Source organism: Trichoplusia ni, chromosome 26 (assembly GCF_003590095.1).
Source record: "Trichoplusia ni isolate ovarian cell line Hi5 chromosome 26, tn1, whole genome shotgun sequence".
Classification (NCBI taxonomy): domain Eukaryota; kingdom Metazoa; phylum Arthropoda; class Insecta; order Lepidoptera; family Noctuidae; genus Trichoplusia; species Trichoplusia ni.
The window spans coordinates 3,215,664-3,233,976 of record NC_039503.1 but is presented as its reverse complement, the minus strand read 5'-3'; the positions used below and the strand labels follow the sequence as shown (position 1 = coordinate 3,233,976).

The 18,313-nt window shown below is 36.4% G+C and overlaps 1 protein-coding gene across 1 annotated transcript in view; it reads right to left on the bottom strand.

Annotated features, from left to right (window-relative positions):
- Window positions 1–18,016, bottom strand: part of LOC113505540 (protein slit) — a 60,476-nt gene extending 42,460 nt beyond the window's left edge. The window contains exons 1-2 of the mRNA XM_026888307.1: window positions 17,746–18,016; window positions 512–583 (exon numbers count right to left, since the gene is read on the bottom strand). Coding sequence (XP_026744108.1) covers window positions 512–583; window positions 17,746–17,918 — 245 coding nt within the window. The 5' untranslated portion in view covers window positions 17,919–18,016. The remainder of the gene's footprint in view (window positions 1–511; window positions 584–17,745) is intronic.
- Window positions 18,017–18,313: the final 297 nt, after the last annotated feature.

Here is an 18,313-nt window from a genome sequence, read left to right as displayed (position 1 = left end):
CAGTGCTTGATAAGACTAAAAAATTAACTATTTATCTAATATCTAATTGAATAACGAAAAATTTTGGCCACGTCTCCAAACGAGACAACCACTCCATTAAACGTCTGGTTGTGCAAGGAAAAGTGGAAGCCACTAGATCACGCGGCAGGTCACCTATGCGCTGGACTGACCAAGTTAAATCCGCATTAGGTAGTCGCGTGTCTGATTGCGCTGGAATGCCCGCCAACAGGGGGAGGTGGCGCTAGATCGTACGGAGAGCTGTTTTCGCCTCTACCAATAATGTGGAGGCCTCAACGTGGCCACGACCACTCTGCCAAGAGTGAAACGACGGACAAGAAGAAGAATTGAACAACTGTTTTCTGTTCATTACTGCCTCATTGTGTCTTACCATCGGCCTAGCCTTACCCCAACTATGTTGGGGTCGGTTTGCCTCATTGTTTCTTTTTATTGTATATGTAAATTGTTTTTCAATTTTTTTTATTGATTTTTAGGTATAAAATTGTATACTTACAATGTTTTCAAATCCTTCAAGCTTTGGAAGTCGCTCTGAAAGACTATCGTGATGTTGTTGCCTTGTAAGTCTCTGAAACAAACGAATATAAAATAAATTAATATTAATTAATAAGATTAAAAAAACTAAAAACGTTAACTGTCACTCCATTAAAATTTTATCAAAATCGGTCCAGTCGTTTTTATAGTTGTAAATTGCATTGTCATCGGGTTTGAAGCTACCCTGAAAATTTCAGCCTGATTGCTTATTGAGAAGTGCCTCAAAATTGAGTTACAAAAATCCAACCGGAACGACAAACAAACAAACAAGAAAAGTGAGTGTATAACAACGTGGCAAAATGATAATATGTATTACATATCAAAAAAAGATGTTGCAAAGCGTCTCGTTGACACTTCTCGTGACCCAAAGGCTGGCTTTTACCTCGCTCAGAGGATTAGCATTGCCATTCAACGTGGCAATTTTAGATTAATATTTTACTATATTATTCATTGAATATTACTTTTTGGCCACTGAACTAATCAAAGCAACTTCATTAATTAGTGGCAACAACAATATACACCTTTATTTAATGGGAGAGCCCGACAAACACTAAAAATAATTTACTAATGATCAATGTGAATCGTAGACTCAATAGCATTACACCAATAAAAGTTTATACCATAGACTAATAAATTAAAAGACAGGGCATTTTATTTTAATACTAAGAATTGCACTTATAAGTCCAATTCTTTTTCGTTTTGAACTATTTATTTATTTGACAATAATTTTTAACAGTAATGAGTTACATTTCAAAAAGAAACAGACAATTCTTGTCCTAAGTCAAGTTCTCATATATAATATTTTGTTTTTTGCATCATCTACTCTATATTTTTCTAAGTCAACGGTCTCCAGTTTATTCCTCGGCGCAATAACATAAAGTTTATGACATCACGACGGGCTATAATAAGCTGACACTTTACTGAAGGGGGCAGAATAGGACACTACCCCTTATTGCAGTGGTAGTAGACTATGGGGTTGGTTTACATACAATATAACAACATAAAGTTGTAAGAGAACACAGTTATTTACAAGAAACTTATAAACAAGCAGTAAGTTTAAAAAAAACCAGCGTTAAGTAATTTAATCCTTGTGTCGCGGGCATTCACGAACATTCAAGTCACATGCACAAAGACACCCAGACTCAGAACAAGCATTCGTGGGTCAAAGGACACAAACGTTTGTCACTACGTGGGATCGAACCTGCTACACGTCTCATTCAATGGATTTGTCTTGTTTGTAGTGACTTCAAAACTGTTTTCTCAAGATTTGTATCCACTCATTCTCTGTGTGTGTGATCCACGAATGCTTGTCCTGAGTCTGGGTGTTTTTGTGCATGTGACTTGAATGTTTGTGAAACATCCCGCGACGCAAGGCTTAAATACACTAATGCGGGAGTCACTTAAAAACGAAAGCCTGTGTCTTTTGCAATTAAGTAATGTCACTTTGATAACATTATTATGTATCTCAAAAATTAGGTTTTAAATATTCCTTGCAAAATGCCACTGTTTTAAATGAAAATAGTCTGAAAATACCCCTAAGTTAACATTGTGGTATAGTATCACTATACACCTAAAGGTACTTCCTCCACCTTCAAAGGGCAAGTTACGGAGCACTTAAGACATTAGCGTTGGCACATTTAGTGCCACTTAGTACCATTTGAGTGCCATTAAAGGGTGACCGCACACTACACCAGTTTATGTAGGTAGGAAATGTGTCAAAAATATATGTCACATGGAATATATACCAACATAGACCTATTCTATTTCATCCTATAAGGGTACAGGCCTGTGCCCGACAGTGGGCTGATATTATAATAAAATTATGGTTAAACCTAGCAAAAGGAAAGAGAATTTGGAAATGGATCCAAAATGAGAATGCTTAGTTCTTGCTTATGACACTTCACAAATAAGATAGAAAAAAGTTTTTCAAATTCGGTTCAGTAGATTTTGAGATTAAACCCTACAACAACATCTCAAACTCACAATCTTTACCAATTTATGATATTCTTTTTTCGCACTCGTGTTGCAAAAGTTTATTAGTTAAACAACTACAACATGATGTGCACTGGTTTTAATACTAAATTATATCAAAATTGGTCTAGGAGTTTAACCTAGATGAAATAACAGACATACATGCATACAACCGCTTTCATATTATTAGTACGAATTATAAAACAAGCATAACATTAAAAATACAGTGCTTTATATTCACATTTTTAAATATTTATACAAATTAACATAACTTGTATAAACATCACTCAAATCAACACATCACTCATCTAATTTGTAATTATCGATAATAAACCATCGATAGAAGCACATCACTATTACGTGTTTGTTAATCCCATAAAACGTTCCAATTACATTCTCGATAAACTCAATAATCATTACGGTTGAACGAATCGATTCGACGTGAGAAACTCGGTGATTCGATTTAGAAATAATCATTACGTTAGGTTAATTTTTATTAGCTGGGAAATCGATCGATTTCGTTTGGGTGGTACAACACTATTAGGTGTTTTTTATTGGTTTTAGTTATTTATGGTTGTTTTAAGAATTAGAGAATTTGGAATGATGTGTTTGGATCATGTTTTATTTGGAAACATTTTTATAATTGATAATATGTAAATCTATACATACACTTATATACAATTGTAATGTCTATCCGTATTATTAAAAAAAAGAAAAAAATCTGTCTGTTTGTTCCGTCCAATCTCTGAAATAGTGGTACCGATTTTGAGCGGACTTTTATTGGCAGGTAGCTGTTGTAATAATTGTGAAATCGCAGGTACAGATATAGAATGATATAAATAATTTTAGAAATTTGTGCTTAGGTCAAGTATCGTTTACCTAATCAAAAGGTTAAGTTTCACTTAAAGCGGTTGTTCCACGGATGGGTGACCATTTGAATTGAAATCACTAATTAAATATGAAGTCTTGCTATAATTCCTTTAAGAAAAAGACTTAAATTGGGTCAGTAGTATTATAACCTCAAATTATATGAATTACCATAGTTGTATATTAAATTATTCAAACAACATGAATAGCATGCTTGCAGACAGTACAATGTTATCTATACTAATATATAAAGCTGAAGAGTTTGTTTGTTTGTATGTACGCGCTACTCTCAGGAACTACTGGTTCAAATTGAAATATTATGTTTGTATTGAGCTCGTGGCTAAGCTATAACCGCATAAGTGATTCGATCACAGGTTAAGCTATGCTTGACTCGGTTGGTCCGTAGATGGGTGACCATTCTTGTCATAGCGAGTTCCTCCGTGTTTCGGAAGGCACGTTAAATTGTGGGTCCCGGATGTTATTCCTACATCTTTGACAGTCGTTACAGGTAGTCAGAAGATTGAAAAAGTCTGACAGCAAGTCTAACCAAGGGGTATCGTGTTGCCCAGGTAACTGGGTTGAGGAGGTCAGATAGGCAGTCGCTCCTTGTGAAACACTGGTACTTAGCTGAAACCGGTTAGACTGGAAACCGACCCCAACATAGTTAGGAAAAGGCTAGGCCGATGATTTTTGTATTGAATCGACCATTCATCGAGGAAGGTTTTAGGCTATAAACCATCACGCTGCGACTAATAAAAGCGTAGATACAATGGAAAATATGGAAAAAACAGGGCTGGTATAAATCATAACTTATATCTTCTAACCACGCGGACGAAGTCGCGGGCAACAGCTAGTATCACATAATTTATTAGTTTATGAATTATTAACACAAACGTACTGGTAAACATTAACTTCAAAGTGTGGGAGAACATAAATAGATGTAGGAATGAAAAATAATCTACTAACTGTTGCCCGCGACTTCGTCCGCGTGGTTAGAAGATATAAGTTAGGATTTTAACGCAACTTCTGCCCTTATTTTTAAGATATTTCAATATTGCTCTGCTCCTATTTATCATAGTGTGATTGTAGCTCTGCCCGCTATAAATTGAAAAATGACCCCACGGGAACATAAAATCGGGATGAAAACTATCCTATGTGTTGATCTAGGTTATAAACTATCTCTGTAACAATTTTGTCGAAATCCGTTCAGTGGTTTTTGCGTGAAAGAGGGACAGACATCAATACATAAAATGGTATGGCTGTATAAATTAAGACCATAAGAAATCTCGTGTAAAATAATAAATAAATAATAATAAATGCGGACAACATCACATACATTGTTCTGAACCCAAAGTAAGTTGCTAAAGCACTTGTGTTATGGAATTCAGATACAACGAAGGTACCACAAACACCCAGACCCGAGACAATGTAGAAATGTAAATTTTTACATTGACCCGACCGGGGATCGAACCCGGAGCCTCAGAGCTAGCGACATCTTGAAACCGGTGCGTACGCCACTCGACCACGGAGGTCATCAAAAATACACTTAACTGAACCAATTGCCCCTTGAATTTGCTAAGGAAGGTATGGTTCGATGAAGTTTAATTAATCATTATTATCAAATTTGACTTATCAACTTGTAGACTTATTTTGTACATGGATAGCCAAGTTATCACCACACCAAACTCATTGTGTGTGGGCTCAATTCCCACAGGACAAGTATGACTGTTCTGTCAGGCGTCTATATCTATGCGTTTTTTTAGACTTTTTTAATTTACGTTTTTTTTCTGTGTAGAAAATGTCACCCCGATGATTTATAGAAATGTTTTGAAAATTCCAATTACATGTAATTAATAGCTTTGGCGTGATGCTTTGGGCATTATATCTATGCTTGCGACTTGAATGTTTGTGTGTTCATAAACCATTAAATTCCTTGGTACGGGGGTCGTTTGAAAAAATGATTTGTAACAATACAATATGCATGGGTATTGCATCCAAGAGTCGTGTCTGTAGCCAAACATTTCAGCATTTATGAACATAATTCATATTTAAATGCATGCTTTATGACCGACATTCATCTTTGTTATTGGTATCATATAACAGTTTCATCAGAAGTACAAGTGTATACCAAAACTCACTCTCTCACTCAAATACTTCTAACATCCTAGCCTTTTCCCAACTATGTTGGGGTCGGCTTCCAGTCTAACCGGATTCAGCTAAGTACCAGTGTTTTACAAGGAGCGACTGCCTATCTGACCTCCTCAACCCAGTTCCCTGGGCAACACGATACCCCTTAGTTAGACTGGCTCAGATTTTCTAGCTTTTGACTACTTGTAACGACTGTCAAAGATGTAGGAATAACAGCCGAGACCCACAATTTAACGTGCCTTCCGAAACACGGAGGAACTCGTTATGACAAAAACCCATGTACGGACGAACCGCGTCAAGCTTAGTTTAACCTGTGATGGATTCACTTATGCGGTTATAGCTTAGCCACGAGCTTCGGTTGGTATACCCAATAAATAAATAAAATAAGAATACTTATTCTTTGTCTTATTCTTGTATCAAAATTGTCTGTATGTTTATCTAGATTTAGACAACAGTTGCAAGTGGACCTTCTGCCTCCATGCCTGTGTTATCAGACACATCGCATTCAGTAGTAATTGCTTACGCAATATAATTTATTTTGACGCAGTTCAAACTGTTTAAAAGTTTAGACTTTCAGTGAGCAAATATTGGTTAACTTTGAGGTTATCTATACTTCTATATCTATATCTATACTAATATATAAAGCTGAAGAGTTTGTTTGTTTGAACGCGCTAATCTCAGGAACTACTGGTCCAAATTGAAAAAATATTTTTAACCACCACGCTGCGACTAATAGGAGCGAAGACACAATGGAAAATGTGCAAAAAACAGGGCAGGTATAAATCATAACTTATATCTTCTACCCACGGGGACGAAGTCGCGGGCAACAGCTAGTAATATATATTACGAATCTTTATAATAATTAGGAATTTGATTAAAAAAAATAGATTTAAAAAAAATATTGGTTACGTATTTTTTTCTTTTGTCTTGTAAATACAAAATGAAAGGGATATAGTGATTTCATATCTCGTGTGACGTCACTTACCAGTACGCTTTTTACTAGCAAGTGATGTTACTAGCCCTCACTGCCTTACATTTCATCATCTTAAGTGCTTTTAATCTTGCTTACCTTTTAATGATGAGATGAAATGTAAAATACGTATCTACTTAATTTTCTTTTGAAAACAGATTAAATTATTAGATTTTAGTCAAATATTACTAGATATTTGACTAAAAAATTAGAGAATATTCCAAAAAATATCAGATACGTATTTTTGCTTTGGCTTAAGTTAAAATAATGCAGTCCTAAATTATTATAATTCTTTAAATCCAACACAAATCCATTTGTTTATTCATCCGGTACCATAAATAAAGTCTTAAGTGCCATAGACAACGTTTATATTAAATAGACATCTGTGTATTTTCAAAAGAGGATTAGGTTTATATGCCATAGATTATAGAGTGATATTGACGCGTGTTTTTGAATACGTTTATGGTATAATACTATCATATGGGTTTGGTATTAAAGTGCGTGATATAATACGGGTAAGTGCTCATTTAAAATATGATATAATATTCCACAACTTTCATACAACGCCATCTGGTGTCAAACTAAGCAAAGCTTGTACTATGAGTACTAGACAACTGATAAACATGCTTATATATTTCTAAATACAAACATAATATATTATAGATAAACTACACTCAGGCACAGAAACAATGGTCGTCCTCATCACCCTATCATTTGTCTTGAGTGGGAATCGAACCCACGACCTCCGGTATAGCAGTAAGGGCCACTAACCACTCGACCAAGAGTTTTACCTCATATGAGGACGCTTTACCGGCTTAAGGAAGGAGTTACCAATTCTGTCTGTTTGTCCGTGTACCAAGTCACCTCTTTATGAAATTGTTGTAACAGTTGAAACTTGGTAGGCAGGTTATTTCTGTCTCGGTCCGCACAACGACACCCAGACTCGGGACAAGCATTCATTGATTACACAATACGGGTCGGCTTCTATTTTTACTGGATGCGGCTAAGTACCATTGTTTTACAAGGAGCGACTGCCTATCTGACCTCCTCAACCTCAGTTACCTGAGGAACACGATACCCCTTATTTAGACTGGTTGTCAGACTTTCAAGCTTATGACTACCTGTAACGACTGTCAAAGATGTAGGAATAACAGCCGGGACCCACAATTTAACGTGCCTTCCGAAACACGGAGGAACTCGCTGTCAAAGATGTTCACCCATCTATGGACGGACGTGTCAAGCGTAGTTTAACATGATTGATCAACTTATACAGTTATAGCTTAGCCATGCGAACATGAAAATTTAACAAATACACACATAATAAAGTTATGTTTTGAAAGAACAAGATGGAAGTTTAATATCATCTGCCAAAGGTCAACCAACTCTCTAGAGTCAGCAAGAAGTATTTGCACAAATTTCAGAAGTATTCTACACAGTGCGGACTCAGCAATTATTCTAGAATATTTATTTTCAATTAACTCTCGACAAATCTTGAGTCAAAACGCAGAGTTTTAATTAAACTCTGTATTTGCATTGATCAATATCTGTCTAGTGGAGTACAGTCGGTGAGAAAAGTGCTTAACTTTACTTCGAGTAGATTTTTTTTTGCCAATTTTCTCATTTCTTTATTAATTTGAAATATACATGAAATTTATCATAACACCTAATTCAATAGATGAAGTTATACTTAGTTGAAATGAAACTACTTTTACGGATTTTATCGCGGTTTAATTTTAGATTTTAGTTCCCGACGTTTCGAAACCTTCCATCTCAGTCTGCCCGTGACCATGATACCCGCAAAGCTTTCGAAACGTCGGGAACTAAAATCTAAAATTAAACCGCGATAAAATCCGTAAAAGTAGTTTCATTTCAATGTCTAACATTCGCGTAAACCTAAGAAACCACTTATACTTAGTTTTTATCATATTTTATATTTTTGCTTTTAAAACTGTCTGTTTATCTATCGATAGGATGAATCTCATGAACCATGATCGGTAAACAGATTAAATTTTCACAAATGCATTAAGTTTTTCGTTACAACAATAAAGGCTATTTATACATAGCCTTTATTCCTAGATCGAAGTTTATTTAGAATCTAGGAATTTTAGTTTTTTTTTAATATATTAATTTTTAAATCCATTCACATCTTTCCTCTTGATAGACAAGCGAAACCTCGAGTAAAACCTAGTCAATATAATAATCCGATCCAGGAAGCTAAAGAACTACAATTAATCAGTTCATTCATTCTCATTCGGTTCAGTAGCACAGTTTGTTTCAGTTAACTCATCTTAAATTACAGTTATAACTGCATTCAAACTGTTGTTAAGTGGTAACCTTATACCGATTCGTTGAACTTAGTTAAAATGTGGGTTAAATAATGAACGTCTGACCGTTTAAGGATGATTTAGGACTAGTTTTGCAAAATCTAGAATGAATAGGAATAAAATAGGTTAAGTGTTAATTCGAGGTTTACGTACAAAAAGGTTTAAGTGAAATAAATAGGCAAAAAAATGATTGTCTGTATCAACAGTTTCTCGACGACCTCCGTGGTCGAGTGGCGTACGCACCGGTTTCAAGGTGTCGCTATCTCTGAGGTCCCGGGTTCGAACCCCGGTCGGGCCAATGTAAAAATTCACATTTCTACATTGTCTCGGGTCTGGGTGTTTGTGGTACCTTCGTTGTAACTGAATTCCATAACACAAGTGCTTTCGCAACTTACTTTGGGTTCAGAACAATGTATGTGATGTTTTCCGCAATTTTTTGTTATATTGGCAATCGAAATACGTTTTAAATACGAACTACCTATTACGATTTCCGAGATACAGTCTGGTGACAGACGAACACTCACTGACCGACTTTCCAGCCTTAGTGAAAGGCTTCCGCTTTTACCGTTTGGGTATGGAACCTGGTGTTCTCACAATAAATGTTTTGCCAAAACACACAACTAATTTAAAAACGCTAAAAGACAAGCGAAAACCAACATTAAATCTATTAACATAAAGCACATAATTGTTTAACAAAATCCCACATAAGCAAGTTTTCCTTTTCTCCTCTGATTTCTCACTATTCCTAACAATTTTGCCCGCGACTGTACTGAAACGGGAACTGAAACTATTCGTCTTAGCGAGTTAGTAATGACTGTCGCCCAACTATTTCCAATTAATTCCATTTGTGTTCTACACCCTAATGTTTAAGAAGTTCTTCTCTATGCAGACATGTTGTGGTGTTTGCATATTTGGTAATAGCTGGCCCTTGGACGATTTATTGAGATTTCTTTTCGAGGTAGACAGATGGGAAATGTCGTATCCAGCGGTCGCAAAAAGTTTTGTAAAAAATGATGACAATTCAAATTAAATAATTTATTTTATTTTATTGAGGTGTTCTTGTTCCTTTCGAAAAGTTTATGTAGACCCTAGCTGTAAACCGTTGTCTCACGGGGTTTTCCCAAACATTCAAGTCACATGCACAAAGTCACCCAGACTCAGGACAAGCATTCGTGGATCTCATAAATGCTGGTCCTACGCGGGGATTAAACCCACGACATGTAGCGTAAAGTATGATTTTTCTTTGAATACTCGTATTTTTAACATTTGACGAACTGACGATAAACATGTTTGATTGTTTAGCTAGTAGTTGCTTAGTTCTATGAAAAGAACTATCGATACAAGTTTTGCAAAGAAGTTTATGTAATTATCCATAATAATATATATTGCAGTTGAAGTGTTTTGAAGTACCAGGGAAAATTACAGGTTTAAACGAGGTCAGGTAATGGCGCCCACCGTGGGACTCACAAGCGTGGTGATCAATGCTCGTTCTCTGTATGAGAGGCCATTTTTTTTTTTTGGTTAGGCGGGGGAATCCTCAGGGGAAGGAGGAAGTGGGTAGTATCAGACTCTTAGCAGTTGGACAGTTACAGGTTGGTGTTATTAACAGCTTCGGTAATGGCGACCAACGTGGGGCAGCAATCAAGCGAAGTCATCAATGCTCGTTCTCTGTATGAGAGGCCTGCAGTGGGTCAGTTATAGGCTGGTGTTATTAACAGCTTCGGTAATGGCGCCCAACGTGGGGCAGCTTACAAGCGAAGTCATCAATGCTCGTTCTGCAGGAGAGGCCTGCAGTTTGACCAAAAACGAGTAAATCTATGTTCTGTTGATGAGAAAAGCGCATCGGCTGATACAAAATATTTGGCGCCCACCGTGGGACTTTTCCATACTTAATTTTCTGACAAACTTCAGTACTTTAACGTCATTTAAATTCATTTCTCGTGTGGATAGTGCGTTTATTCTGTCGTATAGTGGCGCGCTGCGGGTCTGGCCGGCTGCCAGCGTGCCGCGTTGCAGTCAATTGATCAAGTTTATTGAATACCATCCTTTTTGATTTAGTACCCGTTCGTGTATTTGCACTTTGGATTTTGAGAATAAATATTTAATTTTCATTAAAAAATGTCGGCATTTTGGTGTTTTTGGCAGACTTTCGTATTGCAGCAGGGATTTAACATGCAGATATCAGTCAGTATTAAATTATTAGCATTTTTTTATTGATTGCTACGTATACATAAGTTTATATTTAAAAAAATAATAGAAGAATCTACATAAGGTTAGCGAACCCTAAACCAATCAATGACTTCTAGAATTGATTAAGTAACGATTTTTTTAACTTCTCCCACCGATCTTAGCTTAATCCTTGAATCGCGGAGGGTTCTACAAAGATTCAAGTCCATGCACAAAGACACCCAGACTCAGGACAAGCATTCGTGGATCACAAATGCCTTGTCCTACCCTGAGATCGGACCCACGACACAACATGCCCAATACCACTACCACTCGGCTGTACGTGCAATTGACTACTACCCAGGCTTGAACCAACACCAACCTCCCCAAATCAGTTTTATCAACCACTCCATTCCATTTCTCTTATTTACCAAAAATGTCTACAAAATTCACATTATATCTTCGCAATTAGCTATTAAAGAGCTTAGCCATAATTGATAGCTTCTCCCCTCGCCGACATCGCAATGATATAGCACTTGCGAAACGATTGCGAATTTAAATTGATATTTATTGCTAATATCCTTTGGGGAAATGTTCGTAAACATTTTGAAATTAAATATATCTAAGTATTATTTAGGATGTAGTTTTAACCAGATTTCGTAAATGAGGGTTGTGTTTTTTCGGTTAAAAAGGAACCCTGTTACGGAGGATTTGATTCTGTTTTTTTATTCGTCAGTCTCCAGGCTGTATCTCATGTAGCCGGATAGTCAGTTTTTTTTTACAGATTATGTATTTGTGTTGCTACTTTAAGAAATAAATCTAAAAAATAAAGTTCACCTACATCGTATCTATCTAACCTTTAAGTCGCGGTGAGCTTCTAGCGCTAAGCATGCACTTTTATGCACGAGGTGCCGGTTCGATCCCAACTCAGGCAAAGTACTTAGACGTTTTCAAACTTAAGAGTTTTTATTATTAGCTACGTCACTACAAAATTACATCAAAATGCACATACTGTAAATGTATTTCTTCGCCAACTGAAACCTTTATACACATCGCTTTAATTTATATTTCCCACATTTTAACCAATACATACAATTCCTGTTTAATAATAGTATTATTATGTTTCTCCCTGACTTTATTACCTCATAGTTCAGGTTTATAACAAAAGGAATCGGTTCAAACGAAGATTACTTTCAGGATTCGCTTACAAACGTTTTATGAAAGTGGGGAGCCGCGGGCGAGAGTAGGGGGACCATGCTGCGAGTGGTCTGTGAGACTGTCTTGACATTTTGAAGGTAAATATCGTGAAGAAGATTCCTTTTTAAATGGTGCTATGGTTTCATCGTCATTATCCATCATCATGCACAGCCTCTATTCTCCCACTGTTTCTCATGCAATGGTTTAAGCACGGGTATTTTTTGGGATTGCAGGGAGAGTTTTAGAAATCTTTAATTTTTAATTTTGTAACAATTCCGTTGAGGGAACTGGTACACATATTTCCCTCCCTCTCTACTATGTAAAAATGCTTATTCTAAAAGTCTTTAAATGTGATCTTAAAATCTTTGGAAACACACGACACATGAATTATTAACTAACTAAACTACCAACCATTGAATAACTAAAAAGATAGGTTGTATGAAAAGTATTAAAAAATAAACAAAATAATTCGCATATTTTCCAGGACTGTCCATCAACCACTCAACTCCTGGGCACCCTACTCCGCCGCCGGCATCCACTGGCGTCATTTGAAATGCTCTCGATGGCGAGATATTATGTTACTTCAAGATGCGCACTTGTTTGTGATAAAAATACTAAGATTTATCAATGTCTGCGCTTTTTGCATGTAAGTAAGAAGATTTTTAGTTAATATGAGAGCTAGTAGCTAGTAGAGAATAATTTTATTATTGATAAAATTATTCTCTATCATTATATATTGATGATAATTACGTATGAAGGAGATAGAACTAAAATATAACTATTCTTTCCATGTCCCCAAGAATGGTTATTTGTTCTCTGTCTGGGTGTGATTTTTATATTATATGTATTGTTAACGAAACCTCCTTTTCAAAGTAAAACCTTCTTCAAGATCCTTAGTAAAACCTCTTTCGAACCTGGGATTTGACAAGCAGTCCGCTATAAAAGATGGAGCGCTCTTAGCAACGCTCTCTCTCCGGTGTCAGCTGGCTTCGCTGGAACATCTCCGTGACCTTCGTTGTATTTATTCAGCATAGCAGCCATATTGTTATTTCGATAATTCATATTCCCTTGCAGTAATTAGAGTTTGATGTATTAACTTTAAGTTATCTTTGTAATGATTTGGTTAAATTGTTTGTGACGTAATCGTGCTTTCTTTTTAAAAACCTGTCCTCACTTCTGGTTTCTAAGAGTATGTATTTAGAAATATTTAAGTATATTTATCAATTGTCTAGTCCTCATAATACAAGCGTTGCTTAGTTTAGACAGCGTTGTGTGAAAGTTGTGGAATATTATATTATTATTATTCACAAACACACTAAGACTCTGAAAAAGCTTTCGAGACTCACACAAATCTTACCCGGGATCGAACACGCGTACGTTATTCTCAATTTGTGCTACCTGGAGACCTATGCCATTCAACTACTTGTGCAGTCATCAAAGCAATTGCAACGCATTGCCATACACCGACACAAAAACGCGGATGACGTAGCACGGTAGTCCAGGTTTTGTCAGTAAGAGTCTGACACTACAACACATTACATTTCCTCCCCTCAGGGGGTGTGTGTCCGTGAGGATTCCCCCGCTTAACCAAAAAAAAAGGACTATCCGATATCACACAACCGCGTGGTCGCCCTACACTACGCCAGTGGCATTGCCTTTGCCGAGTATTGAACCCTCAGTATTTACCACCTTTTAAAAAGACTACTGTTTTTTACGTAAAATTGTTTTTAACTGCAAATAGCGTAAAAGATATTTTACCTTACTCAAGGGTAAAAAATGGAAACCTATGCCTATTACTCGGGTTCCGCTGTCTAATTATCCACCACCAGTCTTTATATCATGAACCGTAATAGCTAGGATTTGTTAACAAAAAATAATAAAAATATACATTGGGGTTAAGCATGGTACAGTCTGAAAACCGACGGGTGATCAACTGGTGATGAACTGCTTGTTTGTTTGTCGTTCCGGTTGGATTTTTACAACTCAATTTTGAGGCACTTCCCGGTAAGCTAGCAGGCTGAAATGTTCAGGGTAGCTTCAATCCCGATGACAATGCAATTTACAACTATAAAAACGGCTGGACCGATTTTCATAAAATTTGAATAGAGTGACATGTAAAATACGGGTTTTTAGATTTTTAAAATCTAATAATTTTAAATTTGTATATCTTTAGCCCATTTGTTTAGGTGCTTACACTTATGCCTGACTTGTTTTATTCAAGTTATGTTTTAACCAACTTCAAAAAGAGTATGTTATCAATTCGACTAGTATTTTTTTACTACTTTTAGTTTCATAGCATTCGCTCACAGTCATCTATACATTCGGTTAGATTGCAATGTAATGACATTGTATACACAAAGACCCTCCCTAATTTCACAAAGGGACGCCAGGGGGAGCCACCGACGACTTCCGAAATACAATTTGCATTTCCGAGTTTTTCCAACGCATGTGAATTGGTTTAATAAAATATAAGAGTTTCTAGCGATGTAGCTGTTATTTGTTTAACGTATTCTTTGTGTTGTAAAGAGAACATTTGTTAGAAACACCTACAAGTAGGGATTCAAACGGCAACTCCTTTTGTTAAACACTAGCTATTGCCCGCGACTTCGTCCACGTGGTTAGAAGATATAAGTTATAATTTATACCTGCCTTCTATCTATCTTGTAGGATTCAGTCAGCGTTTGCAATGTAAGCGCAAATAATGTGTTTTTTTACGACCTCACATTAGAAACCTCAAAAATTGTAGCCTATGTGTTATTCTGATGTATAAGCTATATTGTGGTAAAGTTTTATTAAAATCCATTCAGTAGTTTTTACGTGAAAGAGTAACAAACATCCATACATCCATACTTACAAACTTTCGCCTTTATAATAGTAGTAGGACTAGCTGTTGCGCAGGTCCGTTGCAAATCAAAAATGATCCCACGGGAACATAACATCAGGATAAAAGCTAGCCTATGTGTTAATCTTGGTTATAAACTATCTGTGTACGAAGTTTTGTCTAAATACGATAAGTGGTTTTTGCGTGAAAGAGGAACAAACATCCAAATATCCATGCATACGTAAAATTCGCGATTTATAATATTAGTAGCACTATATGACACGGCAAATATTGATTGCTGTTTGAATTTCTGATCTAGAAAACTACACAGTCTACAGTCCACAGTTGTAATTGTCACAGATGTATTTTTTTTCTATAATAACAAATAACGTAAATAACTATTAAGGTTAAGGAACGATCCGTACGGTCAAAAGTATGATGGGCCTTTGATTTGTTTTCATTTTATCTATATATGCGGACCCCTCAGTTTTGTGAGTCAGATCCGCACTTGACCGTTTAATTTTTTACTTATTTCTTTTTTCATTTCACGTTTTGACCTAAAAATACACCCTCCAAATATATTCAACCAATAATATTCGTATAGTTTGAATCAATATGAATTCATGCGGAAAACACCCTGTAATGTGTAGTTTGTAAACATGAAGACATATGGCGGCACGTGCGCGCCAATATGATGCTAATATGAACACACCCTGTATAGTACAGGCGGGGGCGGAAGTGGGAGGTTAGCCGAGTCACTATACGCGACGTGTCGCGGGTTCTATTCTGAGTAGGGCAAGATTTTTTGGTATCCACGAATGCTTGTTTTGAAACTGGGCGCGTTTTGCTTGTGAGTTAAATTTGAGTGAAATTAACACATATTAATGAAATTTTTAAAAAAGGTCTCATTAATTACAGTATGCTACCAGCTAGTTAGATTTGATCAAACTCAATACAAAAAAAAAACTATTTACATAGCGGTGTCAATCTCCATTATGTTATCAATTTTAGGTGTAACACTTGTCTCTGTGACTGTACTAGTAGCCACCCCATTTGTACCAATAATACAGAGTTAATAAGAAATAGACAGGACAATATATCGATACTCCATAATCAAAATAGCCAAATATATTAAAAATATTTTAATAGAATAATTTGCGGAGGTCATCAATTAATACGTAGGAGACTAAATACCATTGGGTTATCGATGAATTTGTATGGAAATATTAATTAACTTGTAAAGTATGTAAATTAAAATGAAAAGAAGATTTACTACCAACAAAAAACACATGACAATCAACTTTAGCAGATTGTTTAAACTGATAAACGGCTTAACAATTTTACATGTCTAAGAACACATCACTTGTTGCTTAAATTGTAATCGCTCAATCCGTTCGGGAGCTATGATGCCACATATAGACAGAATCGTCAAACTTATAACAAACCTCTTTTAACGTCGGCTATTAAAAACCACAATATCTAAAAAACCGTTATCTCAATCAAAAATACGGCACAAAACCGTATTCTCCTTTTCAAAATCAATTTAAAAACCATTTTAGATTCTGACTTTTTGCCAACACATTTAATTTATATACCCTATCTATACTTTTTGTAGTCTATACTACGCCCCTATGAAAAATATTGGAAGGTAGAGTTTTTCTATAATATTAGGGTATATTACGGTTTCCATGGGTTTCTTACCCCATAATACTGGCATGGTGTTTATTGGAAATTGCGATAGTTTTACGGTCCAAAGATGTTTGGTATAGTGTGAAAATATTTTGTGGTGAGTGCAAAGTTTGGTTCAAAATGATGTGCGATGTTTTGCCGTGTTGATATGTAAGTTTATAGGGAGACCTCTGAAAAGCTTTTTGGAAAATCTATACTTCTATACTAATATATAAAGCTGAAGACTTTGTTTGTTTGAACGCGCTAATCTCAGGAACTACTGGGCCAAAAATTCTTTTTGTGTTGAATAGACCATCGAGGAAGGTTTTAGGCTATAAACCATCACGCTGCGACTAATAGGAGCTAAGATACAATGGAAAATGTGAAAAAAACAGGGCAGGTATAAATCATAACTTATATCTTCTAACAACGCGGACGAAGTCGCGGGCAACAGCTAGTGCTTTTATAAGAATAATGAATATAGTTTTTTTGCAAAAAAAAATGTAAAGAATACCGGTCGAATGCCTGGTCAATTCAATTGCTGATAGCTTGCCGAGGTTTCCGTACATTGTGTAGATCAAATCTGTAGTATTTGTCGCAATTTGGAGTGGCCTATTTGGCCGATTTTTCAATCGCCACATAAATTTTATCTGACGTATATGTTTGACGTTTTGTCAGCATAGTCATTGTATAGAAAATATGACAAACGGCCATATTTATTCTTCAGATAGAAGTTAACTGACGGTTGAAAAATTGTTCCTTAGTTAAATAATTGATTCTACTTTTTTGTTATACGACACCCGATATCATGAATCTAATCCTTGTATCGAGGGGGGTTCCACTAACATTCAAGTCTCATGCACAAAGACACCCAGATTCAGGACAAGCATTCGTGGATCACACAAAAGATCGTCCTACGAAGGAAAAGAAAACGCGACACGCCACACATATCGAGTTTGGCGTGGTGACCTCTACCACTCGGCTATCTTATCCCAAATTAGTCATTGAGCCCTCTTACTAGTCTAACTTCATCATCATCATCACCAAATTATCTTTATACTTACAATCGATGCGAATCAGTGGGCAATCGTTTCGGCACATGCAGTAGACCACGGTGCGCGCAATCAGCTGCGGCAGCTCGGCAAGAACAGGCCCAGGGGCATGCAGCCGCCCGGGAGAGAGACGCCGCGGTGATCACCGCAGCGGCGATGAACACCAGGCGAAGGTACGGCGACATCGCGGCGATTTTGTGCCGGACGGTGATTAGTTTTAGCCGTATGGTGAGTAGTTGGTTACGTCATTTTTTTGGGCTGTGGACAAAGGAATTTTTAATTTAGTATTTTTTATCATTCGTATATACAATAAACATTAAAAAACACAATCCCTACTAATATTATAAATGCGAAAGTAACTCCGTCTGTCTGTCTGTTACGCTTTCACGTCTAAACCACTGAACTGATTTTAATGAAATTTGCTACAGAGACAGAGTTTACCTTGAGAAAGAACATAGGATAGTTTTTATCCCGGACTTTTGAAAAGTTCTCTTGGAAACGCGATATGACCGACCTCGACGCGGGCGAAGCCGCGGGCCAAAAGCTAGTTTTGAAATACAAGGATGGTATATAAATTAAC